The sequence below is a fragment of the Trichomycterus rosablanca genome, chromosome 6 (genome assembly GCF_030014385.1).
Source record: "Trichomycterus rosablanca isolate fTriRos1 chromosome 6, fTriRos1.hap1, whole genome shotgun sequence".
Lineage (NCBI taxonomy): Eukaryota > Metazoa > Chordata > Actinopteri > Siluriformes > Trichomycteridae > Trichomycterus > Trichomycterus rosablanca.
Window position 1 is genome coordinate 36,990,958 of NC_085993.1, and position 24,710 is coordinate 37,015,667.

At 38.3% G+C, this 24,710-nt stretch overlaps 1 protein-coding gene across 1 annotated transcript in view; it reads right to left on the bottom strand.

The window, feature by feature from the left end:
- The window catches only part of LOC134316521 (voltage-dependent T-type calcium channel subunit alpha-1I-like), a 348,154-nt gene that overhangs the window by 105,035 nt on the left and 218,409 nt on the right, over nt 1–24,710 (bottom strand). Inside the window, exons 7-8 of the mRNA XM_062996907.1 lie at nt 5,176–5,521; nt 3,792–3,884 (exon numbers count right to left, since the gene is read on the bottom strand). Coding sequence (XP_062852977.1) covers nt 3,792–3,884; nt 5,176–5,521 — 439 coding nt within the window. The remainder of the gene's footprint in view (nt 1–3,791; nt 3,885–5,175; nt 5,522–24,710) is intronic.

Sequence of the window (24,710 nt, forward strand, 5' to 3'; positions counted from 1 at the left end):
GAAGATCCCTCGTATAATAATAATAATAATAATAATAATAATAATAATAATAATAATAATAATAAAGCTGTTTGGACTGTTTCAGTCAGCCGAGCGCATTTTGCCCACTCTATCACTTTCACTGCAAAGCCAGAAAACCAAAACATACACACAAAACATGTCTTGGCTACTCAACTCCATAAAATAGTGTAAATGTAATCTCTGTCTGAACTATTACCATGGCATTCTGTCTCTCCTTTTCTGAGCCAGTGTTTATTTATTTTCAATTTTATGCATATAAATGGAACTGTTGACACACTGGGGACTTTCAGTTGCAATGACACTGGTTATAGATATTTCTTATTTCATGGGAGAAGATCTCAACAGATTGACATGACCTAGGTTGACATTTTATGACATTTTGAAGAAAAAATCAGGATCTGTAATGTATCTCCTGAGGGTTGGTTTTTAAGCGTGTATGGATTTAAATAAAGTCAAATGCCCAATGTTTCTTTAGTGCAATTAAATGTTTAGAGTTTATTATAATTTCTCAATAATAATTAAGGTATTTACAAAATGTATATGCTTATTTATTTACAGTGGTACCTTGTAACTCAACGTCCCCTAAACTCAAAATCTTTGAAACTCAACGCCCTTTGTCGAGAAATTTGTACCCTTAAACTCAACGTTTCCCTTAAACTCAACGTGTTCAGTTCGTTTTTAAAATGTATTTCTTTGATTTTAAAGTTACAATGAACAGTCGCTTTGTTCAGCGCTCGGCTTGAGTGGTGCGGTAAAACGTCATCAAAGTGCGAATCTGCATTTGTGTGGAATAACTGTCAGATTCACTCTGAAAGCTCCACATGTATCTGTGTTCAGTTGGATTTTCCTCCTGTTTCACTTTTAAACTTGTGTTACAGCTCGGGGTTCTGAGAAATTGTAAGATTCAGCTTTTTAATTGTGTTTTTATATTATATTAGTGTTATTTTCAGTGTATAAGTGTCAAAAGCAACCCCATTATCTTACATTTGCCTAAAATATATGCAAGCCCATGGTACCATGGAACACATTATCAGGTTTCCCATACATAATTATCGGAAAAAAAATACCTTGAAACTCAACGCCTTTTAAACTCAGTCCCAGAACCAATTGACGTTAAGTTTCAAGGTACCACTGTATTTATTTATTTACTGATCTGCTTGGAATTAGTCAATATTGGCAGAAGTATCCAACATGTTTAGTATAAATGTCTAAAATAAATTTAGAAATTAAAATTTACATTATTTACAGCATATATTATAAAAGGTAATAATACTTATACTACCACTACTACTACTACTACTAATAATAATAATAGTAATAATAAAAGTAATAATAATAATAAAAGTAATATTAATAATAATAAAAGTAATCATAATAATAGAAATAATAATAATAATTTTCATTTATTCATTCATTCATTGTCTGTTTTCTCACTGCTTTATCCTATTAAGGGTCGCGATGGGTAAAATTCACTGGGCAAAAGTTAGGAAACACCCTGGACAAGTTGGTGGTCCATCACAGGGCAAACACACATACACACATTCACATGTCGGGCAAATTTAAGTATCTCCAGTTACTAAAATTGTAGGTCCTGGATTGCTCTACCTGTGAATAGACCAAAAAAACTTAAAGAACAATACTTATTGAGTATTGTATCATGCATTCTTATGTAGTGAAACTAAATTCACAGTGGAAGAATAAAAAAATCTAAATAAAGGACTTCATGTTAACATAATTTAACATCTGTATTTCTTGCAAGTCCTAGGGTTAGCATACCTTTCTTAATTTTCTTCTTTACCTTATTTGCAATAAATCAATCTAAATTCAATCATATTGCCCTGCTTTTTTGTAATTTATATACATGTTTTAATGTGGTTAGATTCTTTCTCTGAACACACAGTAAAGAACCGCACTGCAGATTTCTCTATCAGAGTGTGCATTCCTCTGGCCTTCACTTATTTGTTTTTTTTCTAACACCTTTTTATCCACCCTTAAGAGTGATGTTTTAGACCCTCAGTCCTGCAGTTTATCCTTTCATTTTCTGTCGAGGTTCAGTGTCACTGTTGTTCAATCCTGCAGATAGACCTTCTCAGCTGGAAAATGCTACCAGAAACATGTGTGTGCCAGCAAGAGCTCCTAGGCTTAAAGTGAGCTCTTCAGGGACAAGACTGATATTTTCAATTTCAGGCTCCTGGATGTGCATATAAAACAGTTAACCTAGACACTGATATTAATGCGAGTGCAGAGATCGCAAAGAAAAGAGCTGCATGGATTTAGCTTTGATTAAATCTAATACCCAGTAAAAGAAACACTCTGTCTGTGAAACTGATATTTGTAGACCAGCGTGTGTCTTTATGTTGTTGTAAATAACAGCTTTAAATGAAGGCATGACATATTAGTGTATGGCACATGTGCAAATAGTCATACATAACAGCTGGTGACAGCATGTGTACATTTCCCAATTCTGCTGTGATAAAAATATGCTGGCACTGCAGTTCTTGGCAGCTATAATTGTCCTGGCATGAATATCTATTCCAATGTTTTCTTTATTTCAGTATGTACGTGTATGTGTGTGTGGGGAGAGTGATAATTCAGCTCGGTTATTCATTTTATTAGTCCTAAATATCAGAAAATAAAAACATTGTTCTTTATATTCTTTTAGATTATATATATATATACAGTATATATATACTGTATATATATATATATATATATATATATATATGAGATGAGCAAAGATGATCAGAGGATCTCCAGTTTGTCAACAAATGTGTGAGAAAATGATTGAAATGTTTAAAAACAATGCACCTCAAAGAAAGATTAAAAGAGATTTGCATATTTCTCCCTCTACAGCGCTTATCATTAAACAATTCAAGGAATCGGGGCGAAATTCAGTGCGTAAAGGCCAAGGGCACAAGCTTAAGCTGAACGCCTGTGCTCTTCGATCCCTCAGACGGCACTGCATCAAGAACCGCCACTCAACAATAGCTGATATAACCACAAGGGTGAGGGATTTGCTTTGTCAAGCACTACAATACAGAGTTACATGCACAAAAGCCACTTAAAACTTTACTGTGCAAAAAAAGAAGCCTTATGTTAACCATGTCCAGAAGCGGCGTCGACTTCTCTGGGTTCCATCACACAGTGGAAACGTGTATTGTGGTCAGATGAATCAGCATTCCAGGTCTTTTTTTTTTGAAATAATGGACACTGTGTGCTCCGGACCAAAGACACAAATGACCATCCAGACTGTTATCAGTAACAAGTCCAAAAGCCAGGGTGTGTCATGGTATGGGGCTGTGTCAGTGCCCTTGGTTAAGGTAATTTACACTTCTGTGATGGCAGCATTAATGCAAAAAAGTACATTGAGATCTTAGAGCAACATGTGCTGCCTTCAAGACGTCATTTTTTCCAGGGACGTCCATGCATTTTTCAACAAGACAATACAAAACCACATGCTGCACACATTACAAAGGCATGGCTGCAGAAGAAGAGGGTATGGGTACTGGACTGGCCTGCCTGAGAGAATGTGACAATGACAACCCCATACTGTTGCACACTTTTTTTGCTCACATTACAACTTGAAATGTGTTGCAGGCCTGAAATACAGGAGTGTATGTATAATAACAATAAAATGAAGTTGACCAGACAAAACATGAATAGTTCATACTGTCTGCAATGAAATAAGGTCAAAGTAAATGTAAAAAACACTGCATTTTGTTTTAAACTGTCCCAGTTTTGTAGTTGTAGTAAGAACTATGTTCACTTACTATGATGAGCAGGATAAAGTAGATAAAGTTGTAAAAGGAGTGAGCATCCATTACATAATACATGATCTCCACCCAGCCCTCCAGAGTTATGACCTAGAAACACAAATGTTCACACACATCAACAGATACAGGCATTGAAACCCTAATAAAAGGATTGTTTTCCAAGCTGAAGCGCACGTCTGACATTTGATCAAAGAACAAAAGCTGCTACTCCTGCTATAGTGAAGCCTGTCTATGACATCCCTTTGTAAGAAAGTGTCACATCCATAGACAGATATTCATACCCGTACACAGTGTGTGTACACTACTATTGTGTCATAATGTGTTTTGTCTGGCTCGCCTCTATTGTGCTGTGTTTTGTATTGTACACGGCTGTGACTAACAGCACTATTTTATAAAATAATATAAAAAAGTAGTTCACTAATGACAAGCAAGAACACCATTTGCACACCAATTACACAAATTAAGGTACATTATGTATTCAGTACTTGTAATTGCTTTACAAATAATAGGAACAGCTGTAGGCCACTAAAAGTGTGTAATATACACCGATCAGCCATAACATTAAAACCACCTCCTAGTTTCTACACTCACTGTCCATTTTATTAGCTCCACTTACCATATAGAAGCACTTTAAAGTTCTTTAATTACTGACTGTAGTCCATCTGTTTCTCTGCATGCTTTGTTATGCCCCTTACATGCTGTTCTTCAATGGTCAGGATCCCCACAGGACCACTACCGAGTAGGTATTATTTGGGTGGTGGATCATTCTCAGCATTGCAGTGAGACTGTGTTTGTGTGTGTTGTGCTGGTATGAGTGGATAAGACACAGCAGCGCTGCTGGAGTTTTTAAAAAACTCACTGTCACTGCTGGACTGAGAATAGTCCACCAACCAAAAATATATCCAGCCAACAGTGCCCCGTGGGCAGCGTCCTGTAACCACTGATGAAGATCTCAAAGATGACCAACTCAAACAGCAGCAACAGATGAGCGATCGTCTCTGACTTTAAATCTACAAGGTAGATCAACTAGGTAGGAGTGTCTAATAGAGTGGACAGTGAGTGGACACGGTATTTAAAAACTCCAGCAGTGCTGCTGTGTCTGATCCACTCATACCAGCACAACACACACTAACACACCACCACCATGTCATTGTCACTGCAGTGCTGAGAATTATCCACCACCTAAATAATACCTCCTCTGTGGGGGTCCTTACCATTAAAGAACAGGGTAAAAGCAAGCTAAAAAAGTATGTAGAGAAATAAATGGACTACAGTCAGTAATTGTAGAACCTCAAAATGCTTCTATATGGTAAGTGGAGCTGATAAAATGGACATTGGGTGTAAAATGGACTTTTGCTCTGTCGTTCTCCCATCAGCTCACCTGAAAGATGACGATCCAGGCATATCCAATATTGTCAAAGTTAATGGCACCCTTGTGTGGGTTGGTGGAGCCTGTGCGGCACTGGGTGTAGTAGCGGTTCCAGTTGACGCAGAGGCCCGGCACGATACCGGAGCTGGCATTGAGAAGGGACTCAGCTGGCAGACCTATAGCCTGGAGGTGCACGGCATCCTCCACATCCAGACAGCATTCACGTCCGCCCTCACGCCGCGCTGGAACATCGCTGCATGACATGATTCCGTTATCCTGAGGCAACGAGCAGATGAAGGGTCTCTCGTCTTCTTCATTAAGAGCGTAGTATGCATTAGGTAGTGACATGCCTGTGGATCTGAAAGAGACGAGCAATAAATATAAATCTTGCAATAGTATTCAGTCAACACCTGTCATTTGTGCAAATATATTTTAACATTGTAAGGATATATAACCCACCTCTTCATGAGGTCTATCAGTGTGTTATTGTGTGCAGTGCTTATAAAATAAATCAAAGTCAAAAGATCACTCAAGGTTCTAATAATATGAAAGCAGAAACCTTGTCCAATACAGTGGCACCTTGTAACTCAATGTCCCCTAAACTCAAAATCTTTCAAACTTGATGCCCTTCGTCAAGAAATTTGTACCCTTAAACTCAACTATTCCCTTAAACTCAATGTGTTCAGTTTGTTTTTTTAAAATTGTATTTATTTAAATTCAAATTAACAATGAACAGTCGCTTTGTTCAGTTCTCGACTTGAGCAGTGCAGTTAAACGTCATCAAACTGTGAATATGAGACAAAACTGCATTTGTGTGGAATAACAGTCTGAGCGTGTTTAGCTGGATTTTCCTCACTGTTTCACTTTTAAACTTGTGTTACAGCTCAGGGTGCTGAGAAATTGTAGGAATCAGCTTTTCATTTCAGTGTTTTTTATATTATATTTGTGTTATTTTCAGTGTATAAGTGTCAAAAACAACCCCATTATTTTACATTAGCCTAAAATATATGCAGTTCCACAGGACCATGGAACGCATTTACAGGTTTCCCATACATCCTTATGAAAAAAAATGCCTTAAAACTCAACGCCTTTTAAACTCAACTCCAGTCCCAGAACATTGAGTTTTAAGGTACCACTGTATGACAAACTGAAAAATACACTGTGCCAATCAAAATTATTCAACCACAACTGCAAATTAGGTTTATTTGCAAAATTAACAAACTTTCAGCAGTTTGCAATAAACCAATCAAATAAGAACAATTTAATAGCTCAGTACAACTAATATAAAAGTAATTTCTTTAAATTTAACACATTGTTTTTACTTTTACTTCTAGTGCAGTCTCAGAATTATTCAACCCCTTCATAAAAAACATGTTTAGTACGTAGTAGAGCATCATTTTGCTGTTATGATCAGGTGCAAACGTGATGCACGGCATCTGGCAGAATCCACGAGGAATCTTAGCCCATTCCTCATGAGTAATTGCCTCCAGTTTCGATATTCCAATAATCCAATATTGTGTTTGCATGCTGCAACAACCCTTTTTTAAATCCCCCAAAGATTTTCTATATGTCGTCACTCCTCCCAATACTTCTAAAATAGAATGCCTTTATTTGTCATATATACATCGATCAGCCATAACATTAAAACCACCTCCTTGTTTCTACACTCACTGTCCATTTTTATCAGCTCCACTTACCATATAGAAGCAATTTGTAGTTCTACAATTACTGACTGTAGTCCATATGTTTCTCTACATACATTTTTAGCCTGCTTTCACCCTGTTCTTCAATGGTCAGGACCCCCACAGGACCACCACAGAGCAGGTATTATTTAGGTGGTGAATCATTCTCAGCACTGCAGTGACAATGACATGGTGGTGGTGTGTTAGTGTGTGTTGTGCTGGTATGAGTGGATCAGACACAGCAGCACTGATGGAGTTTTTAAATACCTCACTGTCACTGCTGGACTGAGAATAGTCCACCAACCAAAAATACCCATGATGAAGGTCTAGAAGATGACCAACTCAAACAGCAGCAATAGATGAGCGATCGTCTCTGACTTTACATCTACAAGGTGGACCAACTAGGTAGGAGTGTCTAATAGAGTGGACAGTGAGTGGACACAGTATTTAAAAACTCCAGCAGTGCTGCTGTGTCTGATCCACTCATACCAGCACAACACGCACTAACACACCACCACCATGTCATTGTCACTGCAGTGCTGAGAATGATCCACCAATTAAATAATACCTACTCTGTGGTGGTTCTGTGGGGGTCCTGACCATTGAAGAACAGAATGAAAGGCAGCTAACAAAGCATGAGAAAAAAACGGATAGACTACAGTCAGTAATTGTAGAACTACAAAGTGCTTATATGTGGTAAGTGGAGCTGATAAAATGGACAGTGAGTGTAGAAACCAGTAGGTGGTTTTAATGTTATGGCTGATCAGTGTATATATACAGATGTACAGTACAACGGAATTCTTTCTTTGCATATCCCAGCTTGTTTGGAAGCTGGGCTCAGAGCGCAGGGTCAGCCATTGTACGGCACCCCTGGAGCAGAGAGGGTTAAGGGCCTTGCTCAAGTGCCCAACAGTGGCTGCATGGCAGAGCTGGGATTTGAACTCTCAACCTTTCCGTTGATAGCCCAACACCCTACCCACTAGGCTACCACTGTCCCACTTCTATTATTTGTATTACTTTTACTGGAGCCGACTTTTCTCATGCTTTTGGACCAGTAGAGGTGTACTTGGAGTTCAGGCATGGAGACCTTGAGCGTTTAGTATAAGCCTCACTGTGTAAACTGAAACCTCAGTGCCTGCTGCCACTAAATCTTGCCGCAGGTCTTTCACAGTCACTCGAGGGTTTTTAACCATCTGCCTCCTCAGGAATCTGGGTCAGCCAGTGATAGCTTCTTCTTTCTGCCACATCCAGGTACAGTAGTGTAGCCAGTGGTCCTTATATTTTGAACTTGGGAACTATGCTTCCAACTGTATCTCTGGGATAGTTTGGTGTATTTGCTATTTTTTGTACACACAATCAAACGTCACAATTAACAAACCGCTAACAAGTCCAGGTATTTACTGTGTTTATCTCAAGCACACCTAATGCAACTTAACTGGGCTAAAGCAGCAGTGAGACAACACCTGATTTGCAAATGCATGCTGTTATGAGGGATTCTGTTCAGGGGGAGGAATCATTTTGAGACTTCAGAAGTCATTAAAAGTGGCATTTTGTGTTCAATTTGAAGAAACCACCTTTATGTTAGTTGTGTTGAGTTATTTAAACAGTTCTTGTTTGATTGGCTTTACAAATGTTTTTAAGTACAAGGTAACAAAGTACTAAGCGTTATGATCGTTATGGGAAACCCACCACAGCTGTTCAACAGTCCAGAATTGTATGTTGTGCTTTATAAAGTGCAGCAAAATTTCAGTGGGATACAGGTCTGGACTGCAGGTCAGTCAAGCATTTATTATTAAAAAGCTACACTGCTGCAAAGTGCAGAATTTTGCCAGGTCATAGCAACACTGGGGTGGTTACAAAAGAAAAAGAAAAAAAAAAGAAAATAAATAAGACTAGAAAACTGCTGTATGTCATGACTCCAATTAACTGGAAAAATTTTAAATTATGTAAAGATGTAAGCATAATAATAATTAAAAAAAAAATAATAAAATAACAATAATAATAATAATAATAAAATAATAATAAATAAGACTACAAAATTGCTGAATATCATGACTCCAATTAACTGGAAAAATTGGAAATTATGTAAAGATGTAAGCATAATAGTCATAAAATAATAATAATAAAATAATAATAATAATAATAATAATAATAAATAAGACTACAAAATTGCTGTATACAATGATTCTCCAATTAACTGTAAAAATGGGAAATTATGTAAAGATGTGAGCATAATAATAATAATAATAATAATAATAATAATAATAATAATAATAACAATAACAATAACAATAATAATAATAATAATAATAATAATAATAATAATAATAATAATAAATAAGACTACAAAATTGCTGTATACCATGACTCCAGTTAACTGGAAAAATGGGAAATTACGTAAAGATGTCAGCATAATAATAATAAAATAATAATAACAATAAAAAAAAAAAAAAAAAAAATAATAATAATAGACAGACAGACAGACAGATAGATAAAAAATAGTTTGGTGGCATGTCCTTTTCAAATTATTTAGTAAAGGTGATAAATTATATGTGATTATACAAACAGGGCTAGTTTGACTGTACTAAAAGTACAGTGGTACTTTGAAACTCAACGTCAATTGGTTCTGGGAGTGGCATTGAGTTTTAAAGGTGTTGAGTTTCAAGGTACTTTGTATGTATGGGAAACCTGTTAATGCGTTCCATGGTCCTGTGGAACTGCATATATTTTAAGATTATGTAAAATAATGTTGTTTTTTTTACACTTACACACTAAAAACACAAATATAATATTTCATTAGTGGAGAGAACTTATGTGCAGTAATAATTAAGAGAAGTTTAGTGTTTCTATGTCATAATTTTAATACATGAAGTCACGTTAAGCTTTTTTTAACAATAAGCATTTTAGTCTCTCTTGGAAAAGCTGATTTTTACATTTTCTCAGAACCTCGAGCTATAACACAAGTTTAAAAGTAAAACAGAAGAACAATTCAGATAAACACAGATACATGTGGAGCCTTCACAGTGGATTTGACACACGCCTTACTGCACCGCTTAAGCAAAGCGCTGAACAAAGCAGCTGTTCATTGTTAATTTGAAATGAAATAAATCAATTTAAAAAAAAAAAAGGTGAATATGTTGAGTTTAAGGGAAATGTTGAGTTTTAGGGTACAAATTTCTCGACAAAGAGCGTTGAGTTTCAAGGATTTTGAGTTTAGGGGACGTTCAGTTACAAGGTACCACTGTTCTTAAAGTAGAGGTCTGTGGGAAAACAAAAATGGAGATTTGTCTACATAGTTAGATGTAATCCAACACCAACAAGCATGCATAAAATTGGCATTGGTTAAGAGGCTAATGTACAGGAAAGCACATGATTTTAGCTTTTAGCATAAAGTTTGTGTTTTATTTCCAACCTGGCAAAAAAAACACTGCCCTATGTACATTTTAATGAGTGCCAGTCAGACTTGCCTCATCACACTAAAATCATCTGCTGTTGCCAGTGATACCTGGAATAAAATACACATGACCCCCTCAAATGTATGTAAAGTTCAGGCTTCAACTGTACTATGAATTTCACGCAACAATACACATTCTTAATGTGACACCCTAAACCTAATCTGCCACTTTCACTATTCTTCCCACTGGTGACTAAGTGTAGCTGCTTTTTATCTCCCAAGGAATTGAGAACACAGATGAAAATGCAAATCATGTTTTGATTTCTTTAGAAACCCCAAAACTTATTCTTTTTTACACCAGTGTTTCACTTTTTATTTACTTATTTTTCACAGATAAATAAATAAAAGATGCCAAGATTCAACCTGCACAGCATTTCTCATCTTCCAGTTCCAGACTGATAAATCTCAACAGCATCAGAGAGTGAAATACACAAAAAAAAGGATCAGTGTTTGAATGAATTTCTGCCACTCAAAAGTCTAGGCAACTGAAAGATAAGTAAAATAGAAGAAACAAAGAAGCACAGAAAGAACTTAGATTAGATTAGATTTTTCTTTTGTATACATGGATTGAGGTCTGACTAGAACAGGCTTTCAGTTGTGGACAACAAATATGTCATTTATTATCATCCTTATTGGCATCATTATCACCACATTGTTTACTGACCAGCTATATACACCGATCAACCATCACATTAAAACCACCTCCTTGTTTCTACATTTTATCAGCTCCACTTACCATATCAAAGCACTTTGTAGTTCTACAATTACTGACTGTAGTCCATCTGTTTCTCTGCATGCTTTGTTAGCCCCCTTTCATGCTGTTCTTCAATGGTCAGGACTCTCCCAGGACCACTACAGAGCAGGTATTGTTTAGCTGGTGGATCATTCTCAGCACTGCACTGACACTGACATGGTGGTGGTGTGTTAGTGTGTTTTGTGCTGGTATGAGTGGATAAGACACAGCAGCGCTGCTGGAGTTTTTAAACACCTCATTGTCACTGCTGGACTGAGAATAGTCCACCAACCAAAAATATATATCCAGCCAACAGCGCCATGTAGGCAGTGTCCTGTGACCACTGATGAGGGTCTAGAAGATGACCAACTCAAACAGCAGCAATAGATGAGCGATCGTCTCTGACTTCACATCTACAATGTGGACCAACTAGGTAGGAGTGTCTAATAGAGTGGACAGTGAGTGGACACGGTATTTACAAACTCCAGCAGCGCTGCTGTGTCTGATCCACTCATGCCAGCACAACACACACTAACACACAACCACCATGTCAGTGTCACTGCAGTGCTGAGAATGATCCAACACCCAAATAATACCTGCTCTGTGGTGGTCCTGCCCATTAAAGAACAGCATGAAAGAGGGCTAACAAAGCATGCAGAGAAACAGATGGACTACAGACAGTGTTTGTAGAACTGCAAAGTGATCCTAAGTGGTAAGTGGAGCTGATAAAATGGACAGTGAGTAGTACACTTGTAGAAACAAGGAGGTGGTTTTAATGTGATGGTTGATCGGTGTACATAACATGCAAATAAAGAGCAGCACAGTAGAATACCAGTACAACTGGTAGAATGGGTACAGCTGGCACAACAACACAGGTGGCACAAAACAAGGATCAACTCTCATATTAACTCTCTATGGACTACAGATGGTAAAATTAAGCATTAAGAAAAGCTGTTCTTAAATTGTTGGACTAAATGTGTATGTATATATGTATATGTAAAAAGTCCTCAACCTATCCTAATTAGTAAATAACTACGCCTTTTGTCAAAGGTCTTTTTATTATCTAATTATAATTGCATCCTCTGTTTTATTATTATATATTTTTTAACCATATCACAGCATACTGGTGTTTTGCCCCTATCTCACCAAAAGGCAGCAAATCATGAATCATTATACTTTCAAAAGCATAAAAAGCTGATGTTTTTAATGTAATACATGTATTTATTTCTATTATTATTGTCATTTTAATTATTGTACTTTAATTTTATTAAATTATTGTACTTTAACTTGCATTTAATTATTGGAAATTATTATTATTTAGTTATTTCAATTGTTATATAATTACTATGCTTTATTTAAACATGTAAGTAAAATAAAATACAAACAAACTATAAAACAAAAGCAACTTGAGGTGCAGGATTATGACCCACACACAAACACAGTTTCTCTTCACACTGGCTGTGTGTGATGTAATTCTTATAAAACTAAGAAAACACTTATGAAATGTAGCCATTGTGAATTCAGAATGTTCCTAATGTGTTTCTAATACATTGCTATAATATGGCCTTTGATGCTCAACACACCTGAAACAGCGGATGTACGCTGTGTCATCAATCAGACTGGATTAGAGCATGTAAATCCAGTAATGAAAACACAAAGTCACAGGTGCTGAAACAGACGGTGGTCTAAAGCTTCATGCAAACTGTGCCAACATAAGAGCTGTTTAACCTAATAGTGATTTGGCAGATGCAAAGTTCAATTAAACTGTCAACAGCAGGAAATTGCAGAAAATATTTTTGGCATTGTTGTAGCAAAATTTCATGTTTTTTAAATAGGTCAAACTCAAATAGATAGATAAAGAAATACATACAACCCGAACATATATATTTAAACATACACACATACATACAGTGGGGAAAATAAGTATTTGATCCCCTGCTGATTTTGTAAGTTTACCCCCTTACAAAGACTTGAAAAGTCTATAATTTTTATGGAAGGTTTATTTTAGCAGAGAGACAGAATATCAACAAAAAAACATTAAATAAAGGTTATAAATTAATTTGTATTTAATTAAGGGAAATAAGTATTTGATCCCCTACCAACCAGCAAGAATTCTGACCCCCACAGACCGGTTATGTGCCCATGAGGCACACAAATTAGTCCTGTCCCTGTATAAAAGACACCTGTCACAGAATCAGTTTCTTCCATTCAAATCTCTCGACCACAATGGGCAAGACCAAAGAGCTATCAAAGGACATCAGGGACAAGATTGTACACCTGCACAAGGCTGGAATGGGCTACAAGACCATCAGCAAGAAGCTTGGTGAGAAAGAGACCACTGTTGGCACGATCATTCGAAAATGGAAGAAATACAAGATCACAGTCAATCACCCTCACTCTGGAGCTCCATGCAAGATCTCACCTGGTGGGGTAAGAATGATTCTGAGAAAGGTGAGGTCAGCCCAGAATTACACGGGAGGAGCTTGTCAATGATCTCAAGGGAGCTGGGAGCAGAGAAATGCTGGATATGACCCCAAGAACACCATCCCCACTGGGCATTTCTCTGCCTCCAAACACGGCGAGTGGAGTTGATGCCAAAGAGCTCAATTTTTGTCTCATCTGACCATATCACATTCTCCCAAGCTTTCTCTGAATCATTCAGGTGTTCATTGGCAAACTTCAGACGGGCCTGTACATGAGCCTTCTTTAGCAGAAGGACTTTGCGGGCACTGCAGGATCTCAATCCATTACGGCGAAGTGTGTAACTAATGCTCTCCGGACTGAAGAAGTACATACATACATTCAAACAGACACACATACTGTATATACATACATTCAAACCAAATTACATACATACATACATACATACCTGTACATACATTCAAACATACATACAGTGTATCACAAAAGTGAGTACACCCCTCACATTTCTGCAAATATTTCATTATATCTTTCCATGGGACAACACTATAGACATGAAACTTGGATATAACTTAGAGTAGTCAGTGTACAGCTTGTATAGCAGTGTAGATTTACTGTCTTCTGAAAATAACTCAACACACAGCCATTAATGTCTAAATAGCTGGCAACATAAGTGAGTACACCCCACAGTGAACATGTCCAAATTGTGCCCAAATGTGTCGTTGTCCCTCCCTGGTGTCATGTGTCAAGGTCCCAGGTGTAAATGGGGAGCAGGGCTGTTAAATTTGGTGTTTTGGGTACAATTCTCTCATACTGGCCACTGGATATTCAACATGGCACCTCATGGCAAAGAACTCTCTGAGGATGTGAGAAATAGAATTGTTGCTCTCCACAAAGATGGCCTGGGCTATAAGAAGATTGCTAACACCCTGAAACTGAGCTACAGCATGGTGGCCAAGGTCATACAGCGGTTTTCCAGGACAGGTTCCACTCGGAACAGGCTTCGCCAGGGTCGACCAAAGAAGTTGAGTCCACGTGTTCGGCGTCATATCCAGAGGTTGGCTTTAAAAAATAGACACATGAGTGCTGCCAGCATTGCTGCAGAGGTTGAAGACGTGGGAGGTCAGCCTGTCAGTGCTCAGACCATACGCCGCACACTGCATCAACTCGGTCTGCATGGTCGTCATCCCAGAAGGAAGCTGACGCACAAGAAAGCCAGCAAACAGTTTGCTGAAGACAAGCAGTCCAAGAACATGGATTACTGGAATGCCCTGTGGTCTGACGAGACCAAGATAAACTTGTTTGGCTCAGATGGTGTCCAGCATGTGTGGTGGCGCCCTGGTGAGAAGTACCAAGACAACTGTATCTTGCCTACAGTCAAGCATAGTGGTGGTAGCATCATGGTCTTGGGCTGCATGAGTGTTGCTGGCACTGGGGAGCTGCAGTTCATTGAGGGAAACATGAATTCCAACATGTACTGTGACATTCTGAAACAGAGCATGATCCCCTCCCTTCGAAAACTGGGCCTCATGGCAGTTTTCCAACAGGATAACGACCCCAAACACAACCTCCAAGATGACAACTGCCTTGCTGAGGAAGCTGAAGGTAAAGGTGATGGACTAAACCCAATTGAGCACCTGTGGCGCATCCTCAAGTGGAAGGTGGAGGAGTTCAAGGTGTCTAACATCCACCAGCTCCGTGATGTCATCATGGAGGAGTGGAAGAGGATTCCAGTAGCAACCTGTGCAGCTCTGGTGAATTCCATGCCCAGGAGGGTTAAGGCAGTGCTGGATAATAATGGTGGTCACACAAAATATTGACACTTTGGGCACAATTTGGACATGTTCACTATGGGGTGTACTCACTTATGTTGCCAGCCATTTAGACATTAATGGCTGTGTGTTGAGTTATTTTCAGAAGACAGTAAATCTACACTGCTATACAAGTTGTACACTGACTACTCTAAGTTATATCCAAGTTTCATGTCTATAGTCTTGTCCCATGAAAAGATATAATGAAATATTTGCAGAAATGTGAGGGGTGTACTCACTTTTGTGATACACTGTACATACATACATACAATCATTCATACATACATACATGCACTCATACATACATACATTTAAACATACATAGATATTCATACATACATACATACAAACATACATACATTCATTCATTTATACATGCATACATACATACTTACATACACCGATTGGTCATAATATTAAAACTTTGTTTCTACACTCAATGTCAATGTTATCAGCTCCACTTACCATATAGAAGCACTTTGTAGTACTACAATTGCTGACTGTAGTCAGTGTGTGTTGTGCTGGTATGAGTGGATAAGACACAGCAATGCTGCTGGAGTTTTTAAATACCTCACTATCACTGCTGGACTGAGAATAGTCCACCAGCCAAAAATATCCAGCCAACAGCGCCCCGTGGGCAGCGTCCTGTGACCACTGATGAAGGTCTAGAAGATGACCAACTCAAACAGCAGCAATAGATGAGCGATCGTCTCTGACTTTACATCTACAAGGTGGACCAACTAGGTAGGAGTGTCTAATAGAGTGGACAGTGAGTGGACACTGTATTAAAAAAACTCCAGCAGTGCTGCTGTGTCTGATCCACTCATACCAGCACAACACACACTAACACACCACCACCATGTCATTGTCACTTCAGTGCTGAGAATGATCCACCACCCAAATAATACCTGCTCTGTGGTGGTCCTGTGGGGGTCCTGACCATTGAAGAACAGGGTGAAAGCAGGCTAAAAAGGTATGTAGAGAAACATATGGACCGCAGTCAGTAATTGTAGAACTACAAAGTGCTTCTATTATGGTAAGTGGATCTGATAAAATGGACAGTGAAACATGAAGATGGTTTTAATGTTATGGCTGATCAGTGTATATTCAAACATACATACATACATACATACATAAATCGATCTGTAAAAACAACCCTGTGCTTCTTCAGGCTGGTATGAGTCAGACATTGCTGAATATTAAGTCTGCCAAACGCAGCCGTGTATGATGTATAATCCAGAGTAATAATGTAATCTCATATGTTAAACACATTCACTGTGAACTTTGGACTGGTTTGATCAGAAGTAACCACAAAACCCTAAAAAACATTAAGATTTTTTTTCACACGACACTGGCATCACACATACACACACACATTTCACACTGACTCTATCGAGACCATTACACATGGCACATGAAGGTCAAAGTAACAATCTACCCATCAGCCGAGTCACTGACATACTGGCCTCTCACTGTGTCATACAGGCCAGAGTAATAAAGAAAAATGCAGTTGTGTATGATGGAATGTAGGCCAGTAACACTTTGCTCCAAACAGACATACAGCACAGCATGAATGAATACAACACTACTGTTTCTACTTCATTACACCCAGACAATCCATGCCATATACATATATATATACAGTATATATACACACTGATCAGCCATAACATTAAAACCACCTCCTTGTTTCTACTACACACACTGTCCATTTTATCAGCTCCACTTACCATAATAGAAGCCCTTTGTAGTTCTACAATTACTGACTGTAGTCCATCTGTTTCTCTGCATGCTTTGTTACCCCCCTTTAATGCTGTTCTTTAATGGTCAGGACCCCCACAGGACCACCACAGAGCAGGTATTATTTAGGTGGTAGCTGATTCTCAGCACTGCAGTGACACTGACACGGTGGTGGTGTGTTAGTGTGTGTTGTGCTGGTATGAGTGGATCAGACACAGCAGTGCTGCTGGAGTTTTTAAATACCATGTCCACTCACTGTCCACTCTATTAGACACTCCTACCTAGTTGGTCCACCTTGTAGATGTAAAGTCAGAGACGATCGCTCATCCACTGCTGCTGTTTGAGTTGGTCATCTTCTAGACCTTCATCAGTGGTCACAGGATGCTGCCCAATGGGCGCTGTTGGCTGGATATTTTCAATATTTTTAATTTTCTATTTTCAGTCCAGCAGTTACAGTGAGGTGTTTAAAAACTCAGCTGTGTCTGATCCACTCATACCAGCACAACACACACTAACACAACACCACCATGTCATTGTCACTGCAGTGCTGAGAATGATCCATCAGCCAAATAATACCTACTCTGTAGTGGTACTGGGAGAGTCCTGACCATTGAAGAACAGCATGAAAGGGGGCTAACAAAGGACGCAGAGAAACAGATAGACTACAGTCAGTAATTGTAGAACTACAAAGTGCTTCTATATGGTAAGTGGAGCTGAAAAAATGGACAGTGAGTGTAGAAACAAGGAGGTGGTTTTAATGTTATGGCTCATCGGTATATATGTACACACACACACACACACACACACACACACACACATATATATATATATATATATATATATATATATATATATATATATATATATACGTATATCATGTTGTCTTTTTATAAGTCATGATTTGTCACTGTAAATTTAAGTCACTGTGGCATCTCTGTGCCTATATAAATAGATCTAGTCTGACTGCCCATATTAGACTAAGCCACAAGCATTGCAAGTCTTAAAGCCCTGTATAAACTTTATTTGCATGTATAATGTCTCATAGGTACAAAAGACATGATCAGAAAGAAAGTCCTAACAACTTATGCTTAATTTGTCTTGATAGGCAGACATGGTCCACAAACCACCAAACATGGGTCTTATTATTTACAGTCAAGAATGCTTTACATTGTCATTGTCTACACTGCACCCATTTAGTTTAAAACACACAAAAATTGACCAACCCCAAGTTACCTTCGAGGTCTAATAAAACCCCGCTCTGTACCACGCAACCTCCAAACCACTAGTCTTGCTCGACTTGATCCTCCACCCAGAACTAGAGGAAGACGAGCATCAAGGCTCTTTTCCGTAAATGATGAAACAAGCTGTCTTCAAAAGACGATTAAAAACCCACCTCTTTACAAGCACTTAAGCTGACATGTACTTTGCTGACATGTACTATGGAAGCACTTTTGTAAGTCGCTCTGGATAAGAGTGTCTGCTAAATGCTGAAAATGTAAAGCTTGACCAAAGGCTTTTGCTTTTGGACAAAGAAACCGCAGGAGCAGGAGCTTCTTCTCACATGGTAGCACAAACTAATCTAAAATCCTTGGAGACTGGGGTATCATTGTTACGTTACTATAAATCTATACAGTTGTAGCATATTTTGTTTCTTTCTGGTTTAGCTGTCTAGCTTGCTACATAGCTAGGTCCAACTATGCATACAATGCTAGCACAGAAGCTAGCTAACAAGTTATAAGCTGTAAATCTTATACAAAACATCATTTTTTTTCAACTGAGCTTTAGTATAAACAGCATCATATGGTGTCTAGCAATAGCTAACAGTAATGCTAACTAAATAACTATCACTGAGTGAAGTATTTAGTGTGTTTTTAAAGGAAATGTCAAGGGTTTTATGATAACAGCTAACAAGACAGCTTTATGATAAATAGCTCTTTTTTTATTCAGTTTTTGAAGATTAAGGTTAATACCGGAGTGAATATAAATCCTATTAACAGATAACTAAAGCAAGTATATTAATAACTTGATGATATGTTTATTAGTTTATTATAATATCTGATTATGCAGTGCACTGGAGTGAAATTATGTTGTTTTAGTAAAGTCTCAAGCAATTGCACTACCTGTTCAAGACACATTTAGAGATGTATTAATATTTTTTATAATCTTGTTTTAGAGAACTACATGTACCAATAAGAGCTCCAATGTAAATCATTACAATGTCTTTACATTTAACATATCAGTTGTGCTTAATATAAAGATTAATATTAGGGGTGCACCGATCCAATACTCTGTATCGGTCCGATATTGGCTCAAATCACTGGATCGGATATCGGAAGAAAAAAAAGTGTAATCCAATTCAATACTGTTACTTAATGTAAATAACACACAATGTAAATAACACGCAATGTAAATAACACGCAATGTAAATAACACGCAATGTAAATAAGGCCATTGTTTGTGTGTAAAGCAAATAACACACAAAGATACGTTCCAACAAAGTTCACTCAACAACTGCCATAACTTGATGACATCATTAACATGTGCCACTGATCTACAACTCATCTGCAACAGCCATTCAGAATTTAAAACACACTGATCTACTTAAGCTTTTAGCATTTAAAAAAATCATTTACTACTGCCACATCTAAAAACACTGTTTAAACACAATAAAAATAATTTTATAAATGATAAATCACTCACCTGAGATAAAGAAAACCTATATTGTCCCCTATCTTCAGCCTATGTTATCTCTTGGAGATCTCTCACATCCTCAACAATTAATCCATTAGTGTTATGAAATAAAACAAACTACACCGTTTCCCATTTAAAAATGTGACAGAACTTTAACGAAAAATCTCAACCAAACTCTGCGTCAATTCTAATTGGTCCATCGCGTTTGATTGACATCCACAACTTCCAATTGTAGACACTTTTGTTAAACAAGCCAAAAGTACTGCTAAATGTTCTGTGTGTAAAAGTTCAAATAAAAACAGCAGTTTTGTATAAGTGTGATGTTGTAGGTTCTGTATTTATTCCTTTAGAATATTTGTTTCACAGTCTGAGCATTGTTATTTAGATAGCTAGTTTAACCATGGTGCATTGAGACATGTATTATTACTGTTTTGTTGTTTGAGAGGAGAAATGACAGGATCAGATTGGTATCGGCAGATACTTAATTTGCAGTATCGGACATGAAAAAGTGGTATCGAGTGGTATCAGCTAAATGCACTCCTGGATTTAAACATGGACCTAATATGACATTTTCCCCCAGAAATTATAGGTTTTGGAAAGAAAAATGTTGATTACTTTAAAAAGAATAAAAATAGCTAAGCAGCAAAAGGATTCCCATAAATCCTCTTGAGACGGATGCTAATTCCCCTCTCTGTGACAGGCCTGGCAAACAGAATGCTGTATTTACAGATTTACATTACTACTTATGACTTATTATTATTCGGCAATCTCTAATTTAAGCCTGTAAGTGTACAGTTGAGGATTAAAGGACTAGCAGTTGCTTTTCGGATGTCTTGGGATCTAAAATCCCAACCTTCTGCTAAACTTTACAAAGTAAAACAACATTACAGAACCCCTGTCATTTAGATACTCAGTAAGCCTTGTGGTCCAGAGTGGCAAAGCAGTTAAGCCAAAACTTAATACTCAGTAAATTGCAAGTCTGACATTCTGACAGTGCAAGAATCCAGGAGACAATCCAATCCAAGAGTTCAAGAGAGCACAAGAAGATTAGAGATTTACAGATTTTCCTATTCATATCCCTTCAGATCTATTTATGTTTCAGATGCAACATATTGTAGTGTCGGCAAGATATAAGGAAACATAATGCTCTTTTACTGTGGGAGAAAGCTCTGTCATTTAGGAATTGCTTTCGTGTAAATCACAAGGCAGTGGAAAAGAGGCCAGATCTGACATTTTACGTCACTTTAAAAAATACTAAACCCAGGTTCATAGATCTGTAGTTGTTTTACAGATTCAGGTTAAATATAGTTAGTCTGAATAGCACACAACCCACAAAACAATACTACCAGAACCTCTGATGATTCTTAACACAGACACCCCTGTTATATGTTACCAGTTTAGGTTCATTTATTTATCTTTAGTAGCAGCTTTCTAAAAGCGATCTGGGCCCATCCTAGAACACCGGAGAGCAAATAAACATTGGACCAGGTACTACACGATTGTAGGAATAGAAACACAGACAGTAACAGGATAAATCTCAGGTCTTTAGGAAACTACTGCAGTGTGGCACCTACTTAGATAAGACGATTGATGAGGAAATTAGAGTGTGTGTGTCTATAAATAAAAACACCACAAGTAAGACAGGACAGAAAATCAGCCACCTTAAAACACAGGTGTCGAAACCGACAGCGACTGAAAGCTTTCGAAAGCTTATGCTAATCGTACCAGTTCAAGCCTCGTGTAAATCATAAGGGCGTGGACGTACGGCAGATGGGTCACCAAACACAACACACTTAACAAAGATGCTAATTTTACAAACCTGCTGCAAAATGAACACAATTTGCTTTATGCGCTACATTATTTGGAACAGAACTACCTACTTAAATGCTACTGAACAAATTCAAGTAGATGCCTCATGGGATACCTCACTCCCATGGCCGATGACATAAGCAGGTAAGGCGTTACCTCTTTAAGACAGCAGTACAGTGGGTACCCACAATATAGCGGGTTCCTGAATGAAGCAGGGTTCTATGCCTCTTTAGTTATGGGCATCTAAATCTAACATTGAGCTGAAAATGCAATACATGTTTGGATAAATTACCCAGCTTTTGTGCTGTCATAGGCACCATCAATAAAAAGGTGGCTGGCAGTCATGATTAAGTGCATAAATTTATGTGTTTTGAGGCACATCAATTTATGCACAAAAATTTGAGGCACAAAAAAACTAAGACAGGGGATAAATCTTTTGGTTGCTGACAGCTTCTCATCAGTGGTGGCAGGTGTTTGTACAAGTAGGGAGGAAAGAAGGTAAGCTCAGTAAATTGGGGAGCTTGGGGAGGTGTTAGTTAGCACATATGCGGGCATGTAAAACCCAGATACATTTAAAAGCAGTGATAAAGAGATTTAATTCAACTCAGATTCAGATATCTGACATGCTAGAAATCTCGCCTTCGGTCGCCGAGCGTTCTGCGAGTGCTCGGCGAGCCGCTCGGATCGAGTTGTTGAGTAGTTCACACATAGCGATTGAGAGCCGAGTTTCGATCACCGAGCGAACGCCGAGTTGTTCCAGAGCCAGCAAATCTAGCACCGACCAGTTGCCGAGTGAAAATCAGGGCAAAAATCGTGTAGTGTGAACAAGGCATAAGCTACAACTGCCCTATTGATTGTAGGGACAGAAAAACAGACAGTAACAGGATAAATCTCGGGTCTAAATCGGCAGGAAACTACTGCAGTGTGGCACCTACTTAGATAAGACGATTGATGAGGAAATTAGAGTGTGTGTGTCTATAAATAAAAACACCACAAGTGAGACAGGACACAAAAGCAGCCACCTTAAAACACAGGTGTCGAAACCGACAGCCACTGAAAGCTTTATGCTAATCGTACCCAGTTCAAGCCTCCAGCAGTTTCATCTCCTATTATTATTAGGTTACAGATATTAGGTTTAAAGCAGTGCAAATTTGTTGATTTGTTGAAGCCCCCATTTAGATCTGACAATTATATCAGGGCTAAAAAAGTAATTCTACCTTTTACTTGTGCTTCTTTGATATGTTTTGAATACGTTTTTCCTTATAAAATTTAGGCAACTAATTTAATTTGCACATTTAAAACAGGTGTGCCTGCTGAAGTGGAATTTGTGCCATACCATGTAGAAACTGATTTTGTTCGGTTGCTTCGTGTGCACTATAATTAAACCACCAGCCTCAGTACTTTGTCTATATAATCTCTAATATGTAATTTCAGTAAGTGCTAACAAGCTTCTCACACCTCTTTTGTAGAATCCTTACTTATTTTTTTATGCAAAAGCTTCCAGCTTATTGAGATTTGATGGTTTTATTGCTGCAACTGCTTTATTTAAATCTTTAAAGATTTCATATGGGATTTAAATACAGAGACTGAAAACCACAGTATATTAAAGGATTGATTCCTTTACCAAGTCTTGGTTGAGTTGGAAGTGTGTTAGAAGTGTGTTTGGGATTGTCTTACTGAAAATTCCAGTAGAAGTTAACATTTAGTATTTAGTAGCTGCTTTTATCCAAAGCAACTTACAATTATTACTGAATACAATTCAAGCAATTTAGGGCCTTGCTCAGGGGTCCAACAGTGGCAACTCAGCAATGGTGAGGATTGAACCAGCAACCTTTCCATTACTAGTCCAGTACCTTAACCTCTGAGCTTTCAATTAACACCATGGTTCTACTGTATTTCATCACACTAAGCATAACATGCCTTCTCAAAATGTCTTGGTATTTTGGTCCATTGATGATACCAGTCACATGGTTAAAATGGCTGGTTCCTATAGCATAAAGCATAACAACTGACCCACATCCATGCTTGGCCATGGAAATAGTAGTCTTCTAGTCAAGTCAAATTTATTTGTATAGCTCTTTTTACAGTAGACATTGTCTCAAAGCAACTTTACAGAAACCAGGACCGACAGACCAAAAACCCCTGTTGAGCAAACCAAGGGCAACAGTGACAGGTAAAAACTCTCTTCTCCATCCTCCCTGGGTCATCATAAGCCTCACTTTTCCTGCACCAGACAAACCACTGAGCCGAACAGTTCCAGTTTTGATTTGTCACACTACAGAACTGTGCCCCAGATCTCTGCAAAATGTTAGGATTTTTCGCAATTTTGGTATTGCACCCTAAGTTCTGGACATTACTCGCATAGCGCTTTTCCACACAAGAACTGTTCGAGTTTCTTCGAACCTTAGTGTTTTTTAGAGAACCGGCCCACGTTTTGGTAGTCAGGCATGCATCATCAATGGTGGGCATTGCGCAATGAAAGTAAAGAGTAGAAACATGATGGTGGAGCGTGTTGATTATTTGCAAGCATTTGCCCTGTTGTTACAGATGTACGTTTTAATGCCAAAAAAAAAAAACATCGCTCAGGTTGCTCAGGTGGAGCAGCGGTAAAATACACCAGCACACCAGAGCTGGGATTTCAAAGACATCGTATCAAATCTCAGTTCTGCCATCTGGCTGGGCTGGGCAGCAATATGAACAACGTTTGGCTGTTGTTCATCCAGGTAGGGAGCCGGATAAAGATCTCATAACTGATGCAATTACAATCTCTGCTTGCTGATTGATGGCATCTGCACAGAGTCGAGAAATACTGCTGATCAGGGTGTGGCTCTCCATGCACAAGCCTGATTGGCATGAGAACTCGCCTCGTGCAGGTGGAAAGATGCAGTCGGGTACTTCTCACGTGTCGGAGGGGGCGTGTGTCAGTAGAGAGTAGCAAACTGGCTCAAAATTCCATCCGGTGAACTTTAAAAGATGAAAGTGCAACGCAGCAGTACAAAAGTGGTTTTGCAGCTTCTCATGTGAAAGCACCCAAAGCTCTACAACTGGACACACCCACAGATGACGTCACAGTTTGCGCTGAAACACCAAGTATTCTGTGGTGCCAGCTGCCAACACTAGTTCACTGTTTGGAAACATGCTGAACGGAAAAGGACTACCAGTGGTGTCTCTAGAAATGTTTAAGGTCTAAGAAATCTGTACACGAC